The 25519-nt window shown below is 45.9% G+C and overlaps 1 protein-coding gene across 2 annotated transcripts in view; it reads right to left on the reverse strand.

Annotated features, from left to right (window-relative positions):
- Positions 1-5552: 5552 nt before the first annotated feature.
- Positions 5553-25519, reverse strand: part of LOC148015661 (synaptotagmin-5-like) — a 63646-nt gene continuing 43679 nt past the window's right edge. For both annotated transcript variants that reach the window (XM_087664884.1, XM_087664883.1), the window contains exons 7-10: positions 6926-7000; positions 6755-6834; positions 6461-6656; positions 5553-6367 (exon numbers count right to left, since the gene is read on the reverse strand). In XM_087664884.1, coding sequence (XP_087521010.1) covers positions 6128-6367; positions 6461-6656; positions 6755-6834; positions 6926-7000 — 591 coding nt within the window. In that variant the 3' untranslated portion in view covers positions 5553-6127. The remainder of the gene's footprint in view (positions 6368-6460; positions 6657-6754; positions 6835-6925; positions 7001-25519) is intronic.

The raw sequence follows: 25519 nt of genomic DNA on the forward strand, positions 1-25519 counted from the left end.
CCCTCATCCCCCCCCCCCCCCCCCTTGCCTCTCAAAAAACCCCCCACCCCACCTCACCTCACCTCAAAAAACCCTGCTCAACCCACCCCACCTCACCCCCCCAAAAAATACCACTCCACCCTAAACCCCCCCCCCCCTCCCCACCTCACCTCACCTCACCCCACCCCCCCACGGCATGGCACACCTTCCCCCCTAAGAAAACCCTGCTCCACCCAACCCCCACCCCCCCACGGCATGGCACAACTCCACCCCACCTCACCTCCCCACGACACGGCACACCCTCATCCCCCCCCCCCCCATCCTTGCCTCTCAAAAAACCCCCCACCCCACCCCACCTCACCCCCCCAAAAACCCCACTCCACCCCCTAAAACCACCCCCCCCCCCACCCCACACCACCCCACCTCACCCCCCCACGACATGGCGCACCTTCTACCCCTAAGAAAACCCCGCTCCACCCAACTCCCCACCCCCCCCAACAACATGGCACAACCCCTCCCCCCCAAAAAAAAAACCCACTCCACCCAAGTCCCCCCCCTCCACGACATGGCATAAACCCCCCCTCCCCCAAAAAAAACCCCGCTCCATCCATCCCACCCCACCTCACCTCAAAAAACCCCGCTCAACCCACCTCACCCCCCCACGACACAACACACCCTCATCCCCCCCCCCCCCCCGCCCCACCTCACCTCACCCCCCCACGACATGGCGCACCTTTCCCCCCTAAGAAAACCCTGCTCCACCCCCCTCCCCCTCCCCCTCCCCACCCCACCTCACCTCCCCTTACCTCACCCCCCCCCCCCCCCACGACATGGCGCACCTTCCCCCCCTAAGAAAACCCCGCTCCACCTGAACCCCCTCCCCACGACATGGAAACCCCATGAAAAAACCCCTCTCCATCCATCCCACCCCACCTCACCTCAAAAAACCCTGCGCAACCCACCTCACCCCCCCCCCACGACACGGCACACCCTCATCCCCCCCCCCCCCCCCCCCAACCTCACCTCACCTTAAAAAACCCTGCTCAACCCACCCCACTTCACCCCCCCAAAAAACCCCACTCCACTCTAAACTTCCCCCCTCCCCACCTCACCTCACCCCACCCCACCCCACCTCACCTCATCCACCCCCCCCCCCCAACCTCACCTCACCTTAAAAAACCCTGCTCAACCCACCCCACTTCACCCCCCCAAAAAACCCCACTCCACTCTAAACTTCCCCCCTCCCCACCTCACCTCACCCCACCCCACCCCACCTCACCTCATCCCCCCACAACATGGCGCACCTTTCCCCCCTAAGAAAACCCCGCTCCACCCAACCCCCCCCCCCCCCCACGACATGGCAACCCCATAAAAAAACCCTACTCCATCCATCCTACCCCACCTCACCTCAAAACACTTGGCTCAACCCACCTCACCCACCCACGACACGACACACCCTCATCTCCCCCCCTCCTCTCAAAAAACCCCCCACCCCACCTCACGACATGGCACAATCCCCCCCCCCCCCACGACATGGAAAAATCCCCTGAAAAAACCCCGCTCCATCCATCCCACCCCACCTCACCTCAAAAAACCCCGCTCAACCCACCTCACCCCCCCACAACACAGCACACCCTTATCCCCCCCCCCCCCCCCCCCCGCGCCTCTCAAAAAATCCCCCACCCCACCTCACCTCACCTCAAAAAACCCTGCTCAACTCACGCAACCTCACCCCTCGAAAAAACCCCACTCCACCCTAAACTCCTCCCCCCCCCCCCTCGCCACCTCACCCTACCCCACCCCACCCCATCTCACCTCACCTCACCTCATGACATGGCAGCTCCCCTAAAAAAACAGCGCTCCATCCACGCCACCCCACCGCACCTCCGAAAACCCCGCTCAACCCACCCCACCTCAACCCCCCAGGACAGGCACATCCCCTCTCACCTCACCACGAAAAACCCTGCTCAACCCACCACACCTCGAAAAACCCCGCTCAACCTATCCCACCTCACCCCCCCACGACACGACGTACCCCCCCTAAAAAACATCACTCCACCCAACCCCCCACGCGTCCCACGACATGGCACAATTCCCCCCTCAAAAAACTCCACTCCACCCAAGTCACCCCCCACGACAAAAAAACCCCGCTCAACCCACCCCATCTCACCCCCCCCACAACACGACACATCCCCCTCTAAAAAAACCCCGCTCCACCTAACCCCCCGCCCCCCCACGACATGGCACACCCCCCACCCCACCTCACGACACCCTCCCCCCTCAACCCACCCCACGACACGGCACACCCCCCACCCCACCTCACCCCCCACGACACGACGCACCCCCCCTAAAAAAACCATGCTCCACCCAACCCCCCGCCCCCTCACAACATGGCACAATCCCCCCTCCCCCCCTCCAAAAACCCCACTCCACCTAAGCGTCTCCCCCCCCTCCCCAATGACATGGCAACCCCCCTCAAAAAACCTCGCTCCATCCACAACACCCCACCGCATCTCAAAAAACCTCGCTCAACCCACCCCATCTCACCTCACCCCCCCACGACACAACACAACCCCCACCCCACGACACGATACACCCCCCCTAAAAAAACCCCGCTCCACCCTACCCGCCCCCCCAACGACATGGCACACCTCCCCCCAACAAACCCCGCTCCACCCAAGCCCCCCCCCCACGACATGACACGCCCCGCGCTCCACCAAACCGTGCCCCCCCCCCCCCCCCTTCCCCAAAAAACCCTGCTCCACGACGACATGGCACACGCCCCACTGCACACAACCCCGTCCCACGACATGGCACCACCCAAACCCCCCTCCCCCCCCCGGGCCCACTCGAGACCTCAAAAAACCCCCCCACGACGTGGAACCACTCTCCCCCCTCCAACAACATGGTACACCCTCCCTCCACAGAAAACCTTGCTTCACGATACGGCACACGCCCCACTGCACACAATCCCCTCCCACGACATGGAACTACCCCCCCCATGACATGGCACACTCTCCCTCCTCAAAAAACACTGCTTCACAACGACACAACACACACCCCACTGCATACAACCCCCTCCCACGACATGGAACCACCCAACCCCCCCCCCCCCCCTCGAACCTCCTCAAAAAACCCCCCCACGATATGGTACACCCTCCCTCCTCAAAAAACCCCGCTCCAGCGACCCCCCCCCCCCCAAACAACATGGCACACCCTCCGCTCCCAAAAGACCTCGCATTGTGAGGAGGGGGTATCATGTCAAAGCGAGGCAGAGGAAGGGACCGTGCATGACGTACGCAAAGACAATCGTGACGAGGAGAGGAGGCGTCGTGTCATGGCAAGGCGAGGGGGTTTCCTACCACGATGTCAGCATGGAGAATCGAGACGTGATCCGAGGGGGTTGCCATACCATGGTCTCGAATATCTTCTCGAAAGTTAAGGAATGGTACATTTCCCTATGATTATAAAGCGAAGAGATTGTGCCAACTCTTTAACAAGTTACTTATATAGCATGTTTATTTGCTTTTTTGTATTATCGCTATGCTTTTATAAAGTTAAAATTTAATTCTTAACCCAAAAAAAATAAAAAAAGAATGAAATCTCAAAACCAATGCATCTCAAACTTTGACCAAGCAACTTCCTAGATTTTGGTTTTATGTTTTGCAAGGCACTCTTTATCACGACAATGTGTCAAGCAATACGACAAGTTTCCAGCCAAATCTAATCAACTTTAGAAACTTACGAGTGTAATTCATCTCAAGCATAGTTTAACAAACATGCAACCATTTTGCCTAGATACGGTCAAAGAACATTCCATTCAACAAGTTGAATGTGATCCATTCAAAAACACTTATTCAGTTCTCATTCGGAATTCAAAAGACACGTACTCTTTTACATAGATGTTGCTAAAAGTAACTTCAATTTGACAAGGTTAGAGTGGTTTATCTAAACTCAGGGAAAACAGCTACTTTTTTCAAATGTACAGATTAAGATGTAAACCCATATTTAATCATAGAATGGTGTTGGTGTTACTAATAATGCATATGTCAAATTGTAGGGTCTTCCAGAGAGAGAAAAAGTATTGATTTACAAAAAAAATGGTATGCCATGACCTGGCTGCACGTGTCAACCTAGTTATTCGATAAAGATCCTGCACTTGGGGTGGGTGCATGCATGATCGATCCTATCGCTGGAAAAGTGTTCTAAGGGAACTGCAAAGACAGTACTATCACCACAGTATTCACTGATAATAGATACCCACATTTCCACCGCAACTATATCAGTGCATGCGCCACGCTACTCATCCAGTAACGATCATAATATGAATCCATGCCAATAGACCGACACATTGATTATACACCATTGAAGCAGCCAATGCATGATATTGCAATTGATGACAGGACTTTACTTCGCGAAATAGCAACTACTACAGATGCCCTTAGACTCGAGCAGATGCAATCTGAGATTCGTATGTTTCGGGTTAAGCGCCGTACTCGGCATTTACCTCGCTGTATTATATTAAGTGATGCTCACTTTAGCTGCATTGGATCCTGACCTGATCTCCGTTATATCCCCGTAGAAAGTATGCACATTCTGAGGCTTCCTTATTTAGGCAATACATATTGCATGGATATCTCTATTTGCCTCTGCATGCAGGGGCTCGACGAGAACCACACCAGGTCTGAGAAACCTTGCTGCATTTCAGCCATGCATCTTTCACTTCTTCTCTCCTTTTCTTCTTCTTCTTCTTCTTTGTCTACGACTTTTGTTTCTGTATTAGAGGAATTTATAAAGGATTAAAATCGATAGCCTAGCAACACAATACCCAAGCTGCCTGGATTTGCACTCCACAACTCACAATTGCCATCCCAAGGACCGTGCTGCAGCTACATGCTGGTGGACACACTTGGAAGCAACTTGTAATTTGCCACAGGCCTTGTTCTGGAGCGCTCATCAGAAGCTGACACGCCTCCACATCCATGCAGCTTCTCAGAGCTGCTTAAGACCGTAGTCCTCATACGACAGTTGCCCTTGGCTCTCTCACTCACTCTTGCCGTCTGCTCCCCACTCCACTGTCACGTTCCTATCCGGTCAACCGTTCCTCTAGCCATGTCATGTTCTAGTGGCAACGGGACTACTTTTCTACAACCTTTGAACCACCCAAAGACTCCATCGTAGTCAATTATCCCCCTCCCAAAAGCTCTTCTTTCCATTTCTATCATCATAGACGCCAAACTTCAGCAAGTCCTTCCGAAAAGAATTGAAAGACTATCCCAATCTGTTTTAGTTTCTGCGTGCACGAACAGATGCTTTACTTCGCTGGGGTCAACGAGCCGCCTTCTTGTTCTACATATTATAGAGGGAGAGTCCCTTACATTGAAGAGGTCTCGCTCATACTGTGCAACTTACAAAGTAGGTATACAATTGATAATGCTGCCACTCACATCGCGCATGTGGAAAGTAAGTGCGAAGCATGAAATACCATGTCGATTCTTGCTCTCCTTACTGTCCAAAGGACCCAAAAATGCAGCTAAGCTTCAAAAAGAGGATATGCTCAGTCAGTTTTGTGACTATAGATGCAAGAATTCAAAATAATTGAGAGTACCAAGTTCCAGTTTCTAAATGATCTGCAAAGGCAAAGCTACTCCAGGCTTAAGAGCCCAACAGCTGCACATACTGCAGCAGTTTGTGGCAAGTTCCCTTGAACCATTCAATTACGATATCTTTAAACTAACTTTATACGTGAAGATACATAGTTGTAGACAGCATTACGTGTATTTGCGAAAAAGAAGACTGCTTTGCATGAAGCATTGCTCGAAACTTGAGAAGCGAGAAAAAGCGGGTCTATCTGGCAGCAGATGTGGCAGTACATACCAAGTTGCTGCCATGAGGAGGATCTGAATTTTTCATCTGCGAGTTGCATGCAGGGATCCCTGAAAGCCTGCTTGAATATCTCCAATTTCTGTCCCCATAGACAGGACCTCTGCTGCCTAGCCTGCATTCCACTGAACTGAAGACAACGATCACTCTGTATGGCAGCCGCTTGTGATAGACAGAGGAATGGCTGCAGCGTCGCCTAAATACCCCTCAACATTCTCCACAGAACCAACAACGCCTGCTATCTCTGCGGACGTTACCCTCTCCTTCACTCACCGATATCATTATTCAAAGCAAACGGCTTGTATATAACACGAAGGTGAACCTTGCCTCTGAACTTTCTTTCAGCCTTTGTAAGATCTTCTGTAAGGTCAAGCCATATGTCTTGCTCCACATTCAGCCTGATGGACTGAAGTGCGAACTCCCCTATACCAATGAAGTCATCCATTTTCAGACGATCATAATCAAAAAGTTGGATAGTAAGCTTTTGTGATTCAGGGTCTTCCACCTGTATGGAAGAGAAGTGTCAGTGCCAAAACATTCTCCACTCAAAAACAAGACATGAAGAAAGCAAAAAACAATGAAAGCAAATAGAACTGACATCAAACACGTGTTTTTCATTCCAAACCGGACATTTGGTGTTCATTTTCACAGAGCTTGTGTAAATACAGCCTTGTTTCCGTCGAATATAAATATAGGCATACGGATCAGACTCCCCCCAAATATCTGCCTTGAAAACATTTTGTGCTTCAACTAGTTCGACTTCCAGCTTTCCAACTGGTTTGAGATTCAAATAACTGCAAACGAAAGATCAGTCACTTGAACAGAACTGAAAAAGAAAGAGCATATGCCTCAAAGACACACTAAAACAGCAGCCGTATCAGTTTGTATCAACCTGTAATCTCCTTCCAAAATAGGTATGACTATGCGGTTGGGCCAGACTAAAGTGTCTGTCAAGGCTGTTCTGATTATGTTCTGCATGCAGCACCACTAAACAATTAGCAAACTTGTAATGGACAATGGTATGAGTGGGGGAATGACCATGAGATCGTGGCAAATTTCTTACATCAACCACATTGTCTACTCCTGGTATCATCAGAATATCTCCACCAAGAAATTTTGTTTGAAAATCAACAGTCGGCTGTCAGTTCAAGAGTGATTGACAATGATAAGCCCTCCTCTTCACACTCCCTCTCTCCCTCCCTCATGCACATGCATGTGTGTGTGTCATATACATCAATCTCTCTCTAACAACCTTCTCGCTCGAGGATTCGATATTCTTCAGTATGATACTAATCAGACTAGTGCTTTTGAGCTTTCTTGCCTGCTCACTTTGACTGTCTAGCCAGTTTGTAGTTTATAATTAATACATTCTTTATCCACACAAAAAAAAGCATATGCATGGGCATGCACTCATGCTCAGACCCATTTTTTGTGCACCAATCCAAGATAGGCAGAGTCAAAAACAGATTCAATTGCAATCAAGCTCACCACTTTTTTTCCCAAGCAAGGCTGACTATTCTATGTGCAAACTTGATATGGTTAGAACTCAAGCTAGTGGGGATGTAAAGGAGCCAATTTGACAAGTTTCAGATGATTGCTGACCTAAAAGAGTCAATGGAAGAGCTCATTTGAAACCAGCCTTCCTTCTTGGAAAGGGTGGTAATTCCCCGATTAAGCACTTAACTACAGTAATCAGCAAATGAACATAACTTAAAATGCACAAAATTACCGTAATAATCTCGGACATTGGACACCTTGTCGGCCCCAAAATTGGTGCCCCTTTCGGTATTTATTTAACTTGATTGCTAATGGAATGGGTACAAGTTGAGATTTGCTGTTCCAAAAGCCTCTTTGTTGTATCAACAATTAGCAATTAATTTGGGCCGATTGCCCCTTGATTTTTCATGCACGAATGGAACCTTCAACTGGCCAAATGCTGCCCCAAATTACAATGAATGGGCTGGCAACTAAATTCCCTAACAATTACACAAATTTCAGGTGCAGAATTCACTATACAATGCCTTCACCAATTGACACGGATCTTGAGGTGGCTGTCAAACCCTAATATCTGCAAAAATTTAGGGTTTATAGCAAAGATCTCTCCGCTATCCACCAAATTTGGTTGAGATCTACTCAAAATGGCTAAGAAATGTTAAGATCTCTTGAGAATGGTTTGAAGAAGGTGAGGGAAAGCCAAGATGGGAGAGAAATCTGATTTTTTTCATGAGAAAACCTTAAATTCTGCCTGCTGCCAGCTCCAGCCTGCATTTAATGCAGTCACCTACTACCAGACACCTCCAAAACGTTGTCACCTGATCATCAATGCTCCTGCCAACCCTTGAAAGGTGATTCCTTGTTGTCCCCTGTGCCTACTGAGGTTCCCAGATGGCTGTCTTTTGCAGCAATTTGCTATTCTCTGATCAGAAAATGGACCGGTAGCGCTCTCTCTCTCAGCTATAAACTAACTGAATGGCTGAGACCCAATGGCTTCTATAGCGAAAAAAGGGATTCGAACCCTCTCCCAAAAAAAATTTCTCAATTTGCATGGGCATTTTTGCCAAGTGGCAACCTTCTAAACCCATTTTTCAGCATTATCCAACCATTTAATTAATTTTCAAAATTAAATAATCCCGAAAATTAATTTCAACCCTTATGACCCTACCCAAAATTAAATATGCCCATACATAATTAAATTGACTAGGCCATTTGCAACCTCGAGTAGTCCCCAACCTCTGTTGACCCTTAGACTAGCATTAATTAATTAATTAACGCTAGTCCCTAGTGTCATCACTAATACTTATTGGCCAAATAACTGTCCTAAGGTCAAAACTGATACCAATTGACCCCCAAAGCCCAGCTAGCATAACTTATCATAACTTTTGCCTTTGTCACTACATCCTCGAGGTCCTTGGTCCGTTACCATGAAATAATTGCCGTGTGCATCACATGTGCTAAATAACCTTGCACATTTGATTAATAGCTTAATCAAATGTTATTTGCAAGATCAAAGCATCTCAAAATCTCACATTCCCGTGACACATTCTTGTATGCCAATTTCTGAAATCTAGCTTCCTTGGTTCCTTGCTTCTCCATTGCTACAAAGAGAGAGAGGTTGTTGGACGTGACGAGGATTGCACATCTGCGCCATGCATGCCCTACGCTTGTGTGGGTCTGGGATCTGTGTCACCTGGCTACTGTTCAACCTGTTTGCCGCTTGTTCTTGCAGCGTTCAAGGCAGGCTCTGTCACACGTGACACACACACACAAAGAACCTCCACAAGGCATTGGATGTTTGGAAGCTTTCCTGGCAAGCCTGTGGTCTTCATATCAATGCAACTAAATCCTCCCTCATCAATTGTACTAAACCACATTTGCAATCTTCACAATGGCAAGGTATGGTCATTCCCAATGGAAATGCTATGCGGCATCTAGATTACCCCCAAGGTATTGATATTCAGCCCAAACAATTATCTCTTGGATCTCTTCGAGCCATGCTTGCACTCCTAAAAGTATTGGTGGTGGGGCTATTCTGGATGTGCACACTCACATGGTTGGTTGCTATTTGATTGTCTCTCATTCATGGCACGTGCACTGATCGACACCCTTGGGTTTTTATTGCCCAGTTCTTTTTGGAAGAGTGGGGCATGGTTCATGGTAACACAACCATTTGTGGTTCTTGGTGGCAGTTTCTTAATGCAAATGCACCCTTTTCTTTATCTATTCCCTCGTGCTCACTCAACTGGTTTACTCGTGGAAGTTGGTTCTTCAAAAGCCCTGGTTCCATCCTACTGTTGACAACCATCTAGATGCTGTCATGAGGACGTGTATTTTTGAAACCTTGCTTAACATGTGGATCAATTTTTAATCACATGATTAAGTAAATGTTACACATGTGAGGTGCAACTGGGGTTAAAGTAAATTTACGAGCCCGGGTGGAATCTACTGGACATTACATTTGGTTGTCAGTTACATGCTCTTTGAATGCTTTTAGACTTATGCTTTACGGGTCTGAGACTCTTCAGCCTCTAAAGACGTTTTTCAGTCTTGCATGGGCAATTTTGACAAGTGGTAGTCTTCCCAAATGTTTTTTCCAACATTTTCCATAGTTAAATATTAATTTTCAGTCTTTAAATATTAAAAATTAATCTAATAATTATTTCGATGCCGTGAAAAATAGTTTGATTAGCCAATAATTAAATTGGCTAGGCAACTTCCATTCCCAAGTGTCTCTGCGCCATCTTTGATCATCAGATTGGCGTTAAATACCATTAAACACCACTTCTTTAGTGCCACCAACTGACACTTATGGCCAAATGAATGACCTAGGCCAACAACTAGCACCAAATACCACCAAGTACTTGTGCGGTATAACTTATAGCAACTTTTGCCTTTGACATCTTGTGATTAGGAGAGGCTACTGGGGCAGAGGAAGACCAATCAACAGCAGGTGACAGCATTTACAAACTGTTGAGACAAGGCAGCAGCAGTAAATGACTGATTTTCTTCAATTCTTTGCATCTACATGCTGTTGTGGCAGGGCAGCAATTGCATTTGGCTGATTTTCAGTCATTCTTTACGACAAAACTCTGAATTTTCTCTACAGCTTTTCCTCTCATCTCCTAGCCATTTCACAACCTTGCTCCGAAGATCTCAACGCATCACATCAGCAAACTCTCCTTGCTTTCTAATAACCTCCTCTTTCATAATGGCTGGAATAGACTTCCCCTAGCTCCTAAAAACGTTTTTTTCCCACTTACATGGCAAGTTTTGCCAAGTGACAGCCTTCTAATCCCATTTTCCAGCATGATCCATAATTAAATATTATTTTTCAATCTTTAAATACCAAAATTTAATCTATTAATTATTTCAGTGCCTAGAAAAATAATTTGACATGCCAATAATTAAATTGGCTAGGTCTATTCTTGAGTGTCTCTGTGCCAACTTTGACCATCAGATTGGCATTAGGTACCATTAAACGCCACTTCTTTAGTGTCACCAACTGACACTTATGGCCAAATAAATGACCTAGGCCAACAACTGGCACCAGATGTTGAGAAACCCTTCACCCGCAGTTTTGCGTTTCTGCGTTTTGTGTTTAGGGTTTGCGTTTAACATTTGCAGCCCCAGCAAGGGGCACTACCCTAGATTGACTGTGTCTATTTATAGGCCACTCTCTCATTCATTCCTTACGGCTAATCCTTCAATCCATCACTCCCACTCTCTTCATCAAACTTCTGATACTCTCTTCCATCATCTCTCTCTCTCCTCTCCTACCACCATCTCCACACTCTCCTGGCGCCAGCCTTCATCTCCAGTTGGCTGCATTCATGGTAGCACTGTGGTTCTCTTCAGCTGGAGTCCATCCTCCATTGTTGGTGACAGCATCTTCTGTGCTCCTACACCTTGTGTTTGGAGTCCACACTCTCTTGGCGTCAGCATCCACTCTATCTGGCATCATCCTCCACCCTTCTGACAACTCCACCTTCTTGCGTTTGGCTACCAGCAAGATTCCTCACCATCTGGCGTCTCTCTCCAACAGGCGTCACCTTCATTAGAGGCAGTTGTACCTTGCATTTGGTTCCTGGATGCTTCCCACCCTTCTTACATCACTCCACACCTAGCGTTTCACTCCCAGAGGCTGTCTTTATCTGTGTTTTCAGCATCTGGCTCATCCTCACCACCTAGTGTCACTCCCGACAGTCGGTGTCACATCATCACGCTTGCGTTCATCGGTTGTCTCCCTGCTTGTAGGTATCACTCTTCATCCTTGCGTTTGCAGACTCGGAGGCTCCTCACCCTTCGACGCCGGTCTCCCTCCACATGACACCTCCTCATCGTGCACTCCAAGGCTTTCTTTGTGCTACAACACCCCTGTATCAGATTCACTTCATCAAAATGATTCATCTTTCACCATCTTCTGTGTTACTTTTCTCTCTCAGTGTTTGTTGTACACACACTGTGTTTTCTCTTGCACACCCTATTGTCTCTCTTGTCACTTAGTCATTTTGACACCAGATACCACCAAGTATCTATGTGGCATAGCTTACTGCAACTTTTGCCTTTGACATCCTGTGATTTCTTGGAGTCCCAGGCTCGTAAATTTACTCTAATCCCTACATCTCACATATGCAACATTTATTTAACCATGTGATTAAAAATTAATCCATATGTTAAGTGAGGTTTCAAAAATACATGTCCTCATAAGAGTGAGCTGTTGTATTACACACAGTTGTTCGATCAATTTCATACCACGTCCTCAATAGAGAGGGCTCTAGTTGCATCTTCTCAAAGGGGGCAACAAGGCAAGGGTACACAAAACTCAAATCAAAATCACACCACGGCTTGTGAATCCCAAGGAACCAATCAATTTACACTTAAACCTGGATGGCAAAATGTACCTAAAAAGAATAGGTATTGTCAACATTGTCAAAAGGCTGGCCATTATGACGACAATGTCAGAGTGCAATGATGCGGAAACGTAGGACAAAGACTGAGAGAGAGTGAACACATAGAAAAGAGAGAGAGAGAAAAGGAGACAGTGTAAACGCAGAAAATCTGCGGTGTAGTATGCTGTATAAGAGTGCAGAAATACACAAGGGGACAGACGAAATATCTGCGTATGTCTCCAACTTGACGACCTTGATCTCCGTCAACCCGAGCATAGTTTGTCTCAGCCAACAGATCTCAAGATCAGAATTTGAAATAATGAATGCTGGAGTGTGCCACAAAACCAGCTATAAATAGCTGAAAAATCGGAAATAACTCCAGCAGGTCGACTGCATTAAATGCAGCCGACTGCAGTAAAAAACTGTCCGACTGCAGGTGCTTACGTGGCACCTGCTGACGTGGCACTGCCGTCCTCACTGTCCAGGAAATGACTGGCTAACACCAGAGCTTGGGAAAGAACCTTTGTAAACAAATCTGCAAGATTATCCTCCGTCTTGCAATACTCCACATCAATGGTCCCATCCAGAAGCTTCTCCCGAATGAAGTGATACTAGATCTCAATGTGCTTCGTCTGAGCATGGAAGATAGGATTCTATACCAAGGCAATGCAACTCTCATTGTTGCATTGCAAAAGAGTAGGACGAGTCTGGGGGCAGCCAAGCTCCTCCAACAATCTCCGAAGCCACACAACCTCACATGTGGTGGAAGACACAGCCCAATACTCCGCCTCGATAGAAGAAAGGGCAACCGTGGGCTGTTTCTTGCTACTCCAAGAGATAACACCTGTACCCAAGATAAACCAATAGCCTATAGTAGACCATCGGTGATCCATATCGCCAACCCAATCCGAGTCACTCCAACCTGCAAGAACCAGATCTGAAGCATCTGAATCTGTGGGATAAGAAATCCCTAAATTAGAGGTCCCCCTCAAATATCGAAGAATCCTCAGGGCAGCCTGCCAATGCACGCACCTGTTTGGGTTCGGTCATGAACCCTGCCAAAAGAGCCACAGCAAAACAAAGATCAACACGAGTGTTGAGAAGCCAAATCAAGGATCCAATCAACTGACAGTAGCGGGAAGCATCCATCACGGGAGAATCTGAGTGTGAAGTGGCCTTCCAATTTGGATCCATAGGAGTAGTAATGGGCCAACAAGTCTCCATCTCAAAAGTCACCAAGAGCTCCTGAATGTACCTCTGCTGAGAGATGAAAATCCCCCTCTGAGACTGATAAGTCTCGTGACCCAAGAAGAAATGAAGAAGCCCTAAATCTGTCATCTCAAATGCCTGATGTAGCCGTCTTGGTCTCTCGAACCTTCTGTGCATGACTCCCTGTTAAAATCAAATCATCAACATACAACACAAACAGCCCACGACCAACCTCAGAAGTGTGCACATAAAGCTGTGGATCAGCCGTACAGCGTCGATATCTCAACTTCGACTGAAGAAACGAATCAATCTTCTCGTTCCATGCACGCGGAGCCTACTTGAGGCCATACAAGACCACCTTCAACCTGTAAACTTTCCCATCCAAGGATCCAAAGCCAGGAGGTTGCTCAACATAGATCTCCTCCTGCAAGTCACCATTAAGAAACGCCAACTTCACATCCAACTGATAAACAAGCCATCTCCTATGGCCAGCCAAGGCAAGAATAGCTCGAATAGTTGCCATACAAGCAATGGGGGCAAAAGTATCATGGAAATCAAAGCCTGGGCGCTGAGCAAAACCTTTAGCAACAAGGCGAGCCTTGTGCTTGTCCAAAGAAACATCGCTAAGATACTTGGACTTGAAGATCCACTTGACACCAATCACCTTCTTGTGAGAGAGACGAGGGACGAGACACAAGAGACCAAGTGTCATTCCTCTCAATAGCCTCCAACTCGGCTTCCATGGCCTTCCGCCAATGATCAGACTGCAAAGCCTCCTTCACTGAAGTGAACTCTCGATCCTACATAACACGGGTCAGCAAACAATAGTTGGAGTAGACAAGCTCCGAAGAATATGCCCGGTTCCTCCATGACCTCCGCGGTCCATCCTGCGGTTCCCACTCCTCAAGGACCCCCTTGATCCCTGAATCTCGGAGTGTGTCACGGGCCCGAGGAGGAGGACGAACTTCTCCCCGTCGCTCTCCATTTGCTGAAGACTCAAGAACATCCACCAGTAGAAGCTCCTCGGGGGTTGCTGGTGGAAGAGAAGACTCTGAATCAGAAAAAGAATCTCCATCAAGAGACTTTGGCTCCAAAGAAACTATCTTCGGAGCCCAACTCTCCCCTGAATCTCCAAGGATGGGGTGCTCCTCACCCCCCTTTGTGGCCGGAACTTCCACGAACCGCACATCTCAGCTCGTGTAGACATCCCGCTTGACGAGATCAAACAAACGATAACCTTGGGACTGGGAGCTATGGCCAACAAAAACCTGTCGTCGGGAAACCACCTCAAACTTATCACGCTGCGTCTTCGGAATGTGCACATAAGCGTCACACCCAAAGATCCTGAAATAAGAGACATCAGCCTTAGTCCCGAAGTAAGCCTCAAAAGGTATCATCATGTCAACGGCCGAAGTAGGAGATCGATTCAGGATGTGAACTGCGGTAGCCACTGCCTCGGCCCACAAAAACTGAGGTGTCTATCAGTGCTCCATCATGGTGCGTGCCATCTCGATCACACTTCGGTTCTTCCGCTCCAAAATGCCATTCTCTTGGGGAGTGTTGGTGTTAGCAAACTCCTGGTGAATGCCCCTATCTACACAAAAACGAGCAAACTCATTAGACATAAATTCACCTCCCTTGTCTCAGAACGCAAGGTCTTCAGTCGCCGGCTAGAACGGTTCTCTTCAAAGAGAAGCCAATCCTTGAAGTGAGAGAAAGCCTCCGACTTCAAAGTCAAGAAATAGGCCCAAGTCATCCTACTGTAGTCATCTACGATCAACATGAAGTACAAGCTGCCCTTCAGGGACTCGGTCCTCATCGAGCCACAAAGATCCATAGACACAAGCTCCATGGGTGAAGTAGACCGCCTAGAAGCTTTGCTGGGAATCGCATCCCGATGCAATTTCCCACGAATGCAGGAGACACATGACTGATGGCTCACAACTATGTCCGGCAAGCCTCGGACAAACAACCCTCGCGATGTCTTCCGAAGGTACTCGTAGTTCAGGTGGCCAAACCGAGTATGCCATAACTCGGACTGTGTTTGAGAAGTAAGAAAAAGATAAGTAAGAGTTGAAGAAGACTTCAATTTGTAGACGCCATTCTCCTCATACCCTGTAGAGAGAACCTTCCTCGATCCACGATCAAGGACTCCAACAGTATCACTGTCAAACTCCACCAAGAGACCAAGAGCACAAATCTTATGGACCGAAAGTAAATGATACCCCAAACCTGGCACATGCAACACCTCAGAGGTGTGGGTACCACCGCGTCCATCTGGGATAAGTTACATCTCACCCTGCGCAGCAATAGACACAAAAGAGCTATCTCCAATGAGAATCTGCCCACGCGAAGGTTGCAAATGGGCAACACCAACGGAAGAAAGAGTCATGTGCCATGAGGCACCACTATCCATAATCCACTCATGAGCCTGGGGATCTGTCATCGCAGCATCAGAAGTCTTCGGCGTAGAGTTCTTAATGACTTCTAAGTGTAGAAAAGCAGTTGATAAGGATGCAGCCACTGCTCCAGAATCCTTCGTGTCCTTCTTCTTGGTATCCTTCTTGTCTTTGTCGGGGCAATCCTTCTTTCAGTGACCGGTCTTTCCACAAATATGGCAAGTCCATTCCTTCTCCTTGTCCTTCTTGGATTTGTTGTCCTCCTTCTTTTGGTCCTTACCCTTCTTCTGAGAGGCTTGACCAACCAATGCCTCCGATTTGGAAGCATTATGTCCCTTCAATTGTTCCTCCTGGTCCAAGACCATAGGAATCAACTCTTCCCACCGAAGAGTCGACTCCTGCCCTGATGCAATAAGAGCAGAATAAAAAGTACCGAATCGTGGCGGCAACTGGGATAGTAAAGTGATCACTATGTCTTCAAAGGAAATATGCTTCCCCGCATTTTGAACCTGCATCTGAAGCTGCCGAAGCTTATTGATGTGTTCTCGAAGTGAAGAAGACTTATTCACGGACAAGGTCCGCATCTGCACCTCCAAAGAAACCCTCTTCATCAGGGTCATCCGGTTGTACATCTGGTCGAGCACCAACCATATCTCACGAGCCATTGTCAAGTGCTCGATGTGAGCTATCACGGCTATGGTGCAAGACAGAACCTTCTTCACCCAACCGGAGGCGATGAAAAGATAAAATCTGCAATGGAAGGCCTCAAGCGCAGCCTTCCTCCCCTTCGAACAGCAAAAACCTGTAGCAAATTCACCGATTAGACTCCTTTCCCGCACGTCCACACTCGCTTCAGCCTTGATCCGATGCGCAACCGTCCCGCTCGCCCTCGAATCCTGGAAACGCAGCCTTGTGTCGCGTTGAAATCTCCTCTTCAGATAGGTTCAGCCCTCAGTCAGTCCATCTTCACCGCTCTGATACCATGTTAGAGTGCAGCGATGCAAAAGCGTAGGACAAAGACTGAGAGAGAGTGAACACAGAGAGGAGAGAGAGAGAAAAGGAGACAATGTAAACGCAGAAAATCTGCGGTATAGTATGCTATATAAGAGTGCAGAAATACACAAGGGGGCAAAGGAAATATCTGCGCATGTCTCCAACTTGATGACCTCGATCCCCGTCAACCCGAGCACAGTCTGTCTCAGCCAACAGATCTCAAGATCAAAATTTAAAATAATGAATACTGGAGTCTGCCACAAAACCGGCTATAAATAGCCGAAAAATAGGAAATAACTACGACAGGTCGACTGCATTAAATGCAGCCAACTGCAGTAAAAAATTGTCTGACTACAGATGCTTACGTGGCACCTGTTGACGTGGCATTGCCGTCCTCACTGTCCAGGAAATGAGTAGCTAACAGACAAGTGTCAATCTAAGGCAAGAGGCACACAGCCAAAATCCAAGAATTAGACCCCTACACCCTAGTTAGGTAACCCCCAATAAGGAAAGCAGGGTGGTGGCAACCCTCAGCAAGGATAGTGGCAAGGCCAGACCCACATAACCACCAGTCTATCACCACAGTCAACGAACTACTCAACTCCAGAGGGTTTTTTTGACTAGTCTGCAAAGGCCCACATCGTCTTCTTAGAGACATTAGATTCAAGCCTCGTTCACATTTGCGAGTTGCCTCTTGATGAGATGCCTACAGAGACCCAGTCGTCACAGTTGAGCACATCAGTACTTGTTTGGCTTGTGGACGGTGAAGCTACCCATCAAATGACTCCTATATTAGATATTTTTATTTCTCGAGTCTCTGCAGCTGAGAGTATCTGTGATAAACATTTAATCATATTTTGAAAAACATAAATAATACAAATTGCCCTTCAAAGTATATAAGCATCAAATTAATTTGGAATCATTGAGCCAATATATCTTTGTAACAATTAATATACAAAAGGTTTTGCTACACTTAGCCTCGTTCAAAAGATTGCTTCATAATGTGCAAAAAATGTCGAGGCAATATGAGATTTACCATGCTTTGCTTACTAGGCAGCATTTGCATGGTACGGAGAATATCCTGGCCTCGGTTCATCTACCATTGCTTGATTCACCACATGATACTTTTCTAGTCCCATTATCGGCAAAGCTAGCTGAACTTATTCAATGTTTTCACATGCGGCCTTATCAGCAAGCTAAGCTTCGGGACCTAACCGAAGGTCTTCGAGATGGTTTTTGTCAAACTCACAAATTCTTTCGATCTTTGCATGCATCCCCTACGCGAGAGAATGTGGTACAATTACAACACCCAAATGGTTATATGGTCACAAATCCCCACTCTATTGTATGCACGTGTTGGGATGTCATGAAGGAAAATACAACATTAATGTTTGCACCTTGGATTAATTCCAGCCTTTGTAAATTTAGCCCTAGCCTATGTGTACATGTGTGAACAGCCCTTAAGTTTGGAAAAAGGGTTAGAATAAAAGGGACTAGAGGCCAAAGGCAAGATATCTTTTGATCATTCAATAATCTTGGCTTTACCATTTTCTTGGAGTTAGCTTCTTTCTAGCCTATGAAGCACTCAGCCATGGCCGTCATGTATTCTTGAATCCCCAACCATTAATACATGATGAGGATGTCTTGGTGCAATAGATTTGTTAATTCTTTGTTGTAGCTTAGTTAATTTTCAATTTCAGTTAGATTTCATTCCATGGTTGATTGCTTTCATTACATTGGTATCAGAGCCTTGCTTTGATCCAAGGCAGGCTTTAATTCCATCATTTTCATGATTATGACCTTGCTGGGGAGGTCATTGTCCATGTACAATTTGGCTACAACATATATAATTTGATTATAGTACGGTTTGGTTTGGTTAGAACCATGAATTTCTGTATCTAGTTGACTGGGGGTGACTTGCACAGTAAACCGTGGTTAGAATTGTGTCAAGAAGGTGGTTCTTGGCATTATCTTGGTCAAGATGGAGGTTCTTGGCATGATCCAATGGATAATGGCAGACTCCAACTAACTTTGTCAGGTCGTGGTCCAGGAGGAGTCATTCTTGTTCGAACTTTACGTCTCTCGTGCGAAAACGGCATGGGAGCTCTCTCAGAAAGCTCTCGCTTGCAGCCTTCTAGGCAAAGCACGTGGTATGCTCCATCCTTCCTCTCCCGCCGAGCAATATGAAGAACTCGCCGAGCAGTTCTTCCATTACGGGAAACTGCTGCTTGCAAGGTCTGACAAGCCATCGCATGCAGAGTCCGTCAGTTATCTGGAGCAAGCCTTTGAGATTTGCTCTGAAGGTGTGTTGATCTACAGCCAGAAGGGGAAACCCGGTTCGACAGGGCTCGGGTCGGAGGAAGATGGCCAGATTCTAACGAACCTGAAGGTCAAGGTCCTAAGATACCTTGATGCTGGGCATCTCCATAATGAGAACTTCGAAAGCGTGCTGAAATGTGTGTCTCTTCTCAAGGCAGGGCCTGATCACGGCCAGATGCTGCTGCAAGATGCGCCAAAGCGAGCTTCAATGGCTTCCTCTTAGCAGCAGAAGACCCTCCGGCACCTGCCTTCACCTTCTAGCTCTCTCGTAGCAGCTTTGGAGGAGGTTTTAGCAATATTTGCTTGCTTCTGCAAGTCTGTGACCTCTGACTTAGCTTGCTGAAGATTGGCAAATGCTTCAGATAATGCTTTTGCCATCCTCCCCTCTTCTTCCTTTGCAACCACCAATTCTTGATGCAGACTATGCAACTCTTCAATCGCTGCTGCAAGTTTGAGCTCAAGCTCCTGGATGGCTGCAAGGTCTTGCCCTGAAAGATCAGAGGTTCTGTCAGCATTCTTGGCTGCGAGAAGAGCTGCTCTTTCTTTGCTTACTTCTATGCAAGCTAGCTTCACCAAAACCAGAGAATCATTGGTCCCAGAAATTTCACCTCAGACATAACCTTTTCCTTTGCAACATCCATAGATTGGCTTCCAATCAGGCCAGAAACCAGATGCTTCGCCCCAAGATTAGAAGTCAAGATAACTACTGTGTTCGAGAAACTAACAGTCCGACCTTGCCCATCAGCCAAGCGTCCATCATCCAGCTCTGGATCTGAGTACAGCTTCAGCCACTGCATCAACCGCCTGATCTTGCCAACCACACGCTGATGCAGACGTTCAACCAAACCTATCAGGTGCTCTTTCTCAGTCTTCTTATGAAGATGACCTGTGAAGCTACACGCTGACAAATATCCCGCAATCCCATCATAACCTGCTGAAGAAGCAATATCTGTTGCAGTACAACCAGAGGGATGTTCACGTGTTGGATCAGTCTCACCGTCCGTGGCTTCGCCCCAGAATAGAGGGATCTTAATATCTTTCAACTCTTCATCTTCATCAGCATCGGTCTGAGTTTGTAGATTGTTTACACTCTCTGCCAGCTTTTCTGTTTGTGGAACGTTTTCCAGGTCCCTGCAGCCAAGGGATTCTTCAACAGACAAGGATGTCCTCCTAGAGATTATATCATGGGACTGTGAAGCTGTGGTACTAGATCCGCATGATCTCTTAGCCCATGCAGACGAGCCTTCCGATTCCTCAAGACTCATTTTCATGGCTGAGCCTAATTTTGGTGTGCATGCTTGATTATCTTCTTTTCTTTGTAAGCTGAGGAGGTCAATGTTCTTTCACTTGTGACCTCGTGAGCATCATCCACCTTATTGAATCCAATGTAATCATTAAAACCATTGCCTGAATCCGGCCGTCCGCTGCAACTACTGATAGAGCTGGATGGAGACATGAGTTTTTCCCCAACACCATAACTGCCATATGGGCGAGATTCACTCACTCCTGGTGTAGAGGGTATGTCAAATGAGTCTGAACTGTACCTTGGAGCAGAGGGAGGGGATGATTCATCCTTATTTGGAGTCACTCGCTTTCCCAGTTCTGACTGCTACAAGCTGTCAAAAGCAGAAAGTCTAATATCAAATTGTGTTAGCTGACCAACTGTGTCAAGTTGCACCTCCTGGTCGATATTACTTTCTGTCTGTCCTTCCAAGTCTATTCAAATGCAGCAGCAACTACTTTGTCACAGACTTGGGCATGGTACGTCGTATTTTCACATGAAGTATGCTGTCAGCATTGCAGTTCTGCAGCGGTAATGACAGGGAAACCGGTGCAGCAATGGCTTGTGCATAATCAGCTAGACTAATTGTGGTCTCTCCAAGAATGCCAAACCGAGACAAACCCATAGAAACAACAAGTTTGTACAGCTCTTTGTCAGAATCCTTTCCACTGATATCCAGAGGAACATTTGCAGATTCTTGAAGGGCTTCAGTCCAGTGGCAAGTCCCATTTTTAACTGCCACCTTCCCAGTTTTTGAGATAACTCTGCCTGCCACATACAGACCACCTGCATCAAGAAACTGCATGGCTATCATATGGCTTTTGGTCAGTTTAGCACAGAGTTGAAGTGCTACTTGAACCATTGTTGCTGGCAGCTTCATTGAGAGAAGCTTGCAAGCAGCAGACATGGTCCTGTGCTGTTCATCTTCAGTCATATAGCCAGTGGGCTTCCCCAGGATAGCTTCCCACCTTCTCGATCTCCTGAATTCTTCTTAAAGATTTTGCAACCTGTGCTTGCTTGTTGGCATCCATTTCTGAGTATCACTTCTCCACCATCCTCTTCACTAAAATGCAGTAATGAGAGGGTCTTTTCAGGGCAGAGAATTGCTGTCATCACCATCATAAGATACTGAGACATCATTGGTATCCACATCATTGTTACTATTTGGCATATCAGAAGTTGCAGTGGAAAGAAAGGATGATGTAGAGTTCTCCCAACAATCCAACCAAGCCATGATGAGTATTTCTCATCATTAGGAGAGCAAACTGCTTGATTCAGCAAAGCTTTGCATCACTCTGATCATCAAGTATGACTTTGACAAGTGCATAGTTGACTGGTTAGTGGGTAATTTCAAGAAAGAAGAAGGTATTGACCTGTTGAGGGATAAGCAAGCTTTGTAGCGTCTCACTGAAGGCCAAAGTGGAACTGTCCACTCTGACACAGACTACTATAAGTTTGCCATTCATTACTGCCACAGCAGATGGGCCAAAGTACATTGGTTGGATGCATTGTGGGAGGATAGAGTGTGTCATCATCTGCACTGTCTAAAACAGGGTGCAGTCCAAACAGGGACAGATTTGGAAAAAGTTGCTACAGAAATTAGTAGCATCATTCTAACGATAAATAGACAATTGGGATTGATACTAGACATCACAAGCTTGGATTGGAGCTAACAAATGCTTCATTTGGATACATATTTCTCAAGTTAGAGCCTATTTTGTTCCAATAGTTCACTAGCAGTTTACTATGGACAGACCTAGAGAATCATTTCCAGAATGGGGTGTAGGTACAAATTAATGCAAACCAGGATTCCTAATTGAAGGTAGACATCGTGGGCTTCGAGTGAAGCTATCAAACACCTCATTCCGATCAGAATTTCTCAAGTTATGGTTAAAACAATGCAACTAGGTACTTGAGACAGGGTGCTGTCTATTGTGGACAGACATAACAAATCATTTCCAGAATGGGGTATTGGAATATTTTAATGTGAACCAAGATTTTTAACTAGTACTAGACATCGTGGGTTTCGAGCAGAGCCATCAAGCACCTCATTTGGATCAGTATTCTTCAAGATATGGCCAAAACAGTGCATAGGGATAATCACAACAGCATGGTTACAGTGAACAATTTGGTCAGAGATGTAAGGGAAATGAAGTTGAAAGTTAAAGAGCTCGTATCCATCATTGATAGGAGCATTGCAGAAGTGTCAAATGTTCAACATGATGCTTATACATATGGTATATCTCATGAAAGAGAGAATGGCACTAATGCTTATGGATGTGTTTCCCATGATACTCCAGTTCATGGATATAGTGACTATGGATCTTATGTTTTTTTTTCTTCAAATGGGCAAAGTCTTAGAAGTTCTTTTGGGCAATATGGATGCCATACCTCATGCCAAGAAGATCAAGGTGATCCTTATCCAAATGGTTTTGGTCAACAACAAGATGGTTTTGCCTATGGCAGATTTGATCATAAGAGTAATCATACAAATGCTCATGGCCAGCAGCTTGATGCATTTGGGCAGCAGCAAGGATATTTTGGAGGGACGTATGCATATGAAGATCATGCTTCATCTTTGGAACCTACTCCAAAATACTTTGGACAGCATGCTGATGATCATACCTATGGGGATGCCTATGTTTATGGGCAGCATTGCAGTGTTAAATGTAGTTGTCCTGAATGCTTCCAAGAGCAATCTTATAGGAATGAATATCATGTATCTTGTTTCCAACAACATCTAGTTGACGATGGGCAGCATGAACCATGTAATACAGGAATTCATTATGGTCAGCCTATGGATACTAATGCAAGAATGTATACAATGCAAACCGAAGAGGTTAACATCATAGAGAAAAATGAAGAAGCTGATGAAGAAGACAACACTCAAGATGATGATGACAATGAAGAAGATATACAAGAGAATGACCAAATAGAAGACCAAGAGCAGGAATTTCAGAATGAAGATAGTGAAGAAGATGAAGATCAAAATGAAGAAGAGAGTTTAATCGATAATGAAGAACATGAGGATGCAAAGATATGTGATGATGGTTCACAAGGAGAGTTAGTTGCAGAAATGGATGAGAATGCATATCCATATGATGATGAGCTACCTTGGGATAATCATGTTGATGAGATACATAAACCCATCCTTGGTCATGATTCTTATGATTCCATGGTTGATCTACATCAGCCCATAGTTGATCAAGGACTGCAACTACCTAATGGCGTTTCTTCGGATTCTCATGTATATGATTTTGAATATGGTGCTGATATGTCATATGATTTGAATGCATCATTTCCCTATGATCCAGGCATTCATGATGGCAATCATGAGTTCTTGGGTGGCTTTCCATTTGACCCGGGAGGTATAGATTATATGCATGATTCTGGACAGGTACCCATGATTATGACTATTATTTTTGAGGGATTTTCTTTTGATCCCGGGGGTACTTGATATCTTTATTTGGAGTATTGCCTACAAGGTAGTAACTCATAAATGCGTGCTACAATTTTAATGATTTTCCTATGGTTACTACATATGGAAAAGTGCATTCCAAAGACAAGGTAGCTTACAGTCCAAAATTTCTGTCCATCTTCCACTAGAATACATGATGTATTCCATGTTTCACAGCTGAAGAAGTATGTTGGGCCTGATGTACAAGTATTGGAAGAGTTACCACCATTGGATGAGGCAGGACTGATCATATATGAACCTGAAAGCATTATTGGAAAGAGAGAGAAAGTTCTCAGAAATCGTACTCTCATTGAGTATCTCATTAAGTGGAAGAATTTTCCCATTGAAGAGTCTTCTTGGCAACCATCCACTTATGTCAGTAACTTTCCTTGGTTATTACAGGACGATATATGATGCAGTATGCAGTGACTGTGCAGAGACAGCTTGCTGTATGAAATTTCTGCAGACAATAAAACTGTCCTGACTTCATCAAAATTTGATTCTGATGTTATGAGGTGATGCTTGGGAGTGTATACTTCGTTTCTACACCTCATACGCCTTATTTGGACCAATATATCAAAAGTTATGGCAGTTTTAGTGAATCAGCCCTGTTTGGACAGCAGCCAGTTTTCTCACAGTTTGGCATGCAAAAAGGTCTTCTTTTCATGGACAGTGCTTTCTTATCACTTGGAAGATGAATGGGCATGATTACTATCATCCTTGACTTGGATTTAGTCCATTACTTCTTGGTTTTGAGGACAAAACCATCTTCAGGACGGGATGGTTTGTCATGAAGGAAAATACAACATTAATGTTTGCACCTTGGATTAATTCCAGCCTTTGTAAATTTAGCCCTAGCCTATGTGTACATGTGTGAACAGCCCTTAAGTTTGGAAAAAGGGTTAGAATAAAAGGGACTAGAGGCCAAAGGCAAGATATCTTTTGATCATTCAATAATCTTGGCTTTACCATTTTCTTGGAGTTAGCTTCTTTCTAGCCTATGAAGCACTCAGCCATGGCCGTCATGTATTCTTGAATCCCCAACCATTAATACATGATGAGGATGTCTTGGTGCAATAGATTTGTTAATTCTTTGTTGTAGCTTAGTTAATTTTCAATTTCAGTTAGATTTCATTCCATGGTTGATTGCTTTCATTACATGGGAATACTTCACGAATCTCTTAGGTTTGCAACAAGCATGTTCTCCTCACATTCCTCATGCCCATGCAACCTTGCATGCCTTGGTCAGAGATCAAGTTTCCCAAGATATGCAAGACACCCTAGAGGCTAATACCAGTGAGGGTGAAGTTACGAAGGTTTTGTTGCATTTACCTCATGATAAAACCCTAGTAGCTTGAATGGTATTATCAATGAACTCTTTGAAACCTATACATCTCCTTTGGCAAAACCATTGGTAGCCATGTATCAGCAGGTTTGGGATTCTAGTAACATGTCTTTATCATAGAAAGAAGGGGGGTAATGAAGTTAATTCCCAAAGTTTCCAAACTTATACATAGGAGACCAATCTCTTTGATGGACACTATGTGTAAGATCTTTGCAAAGGTATTTGCAAATCATCTTTATAAACACCTACCTGGTCTATGTATCCTCA

Source organism: Lygodium microphyllum, chromosome 24, assembly GCF_053477565.2.
Source record: "Lygodium microphyllum isolate KBCC chromosome 24, Lygodium_microphyllum_v1.1.10, whole genome shotgun sequence".
NCBI classification, from domain to species: Eukaryota; Viridiplantae; Streptophyta; class Polypodiopsida; order Schizaeales; family Lygodiaceae; genus Lygodium; species Lygodium microphyllum.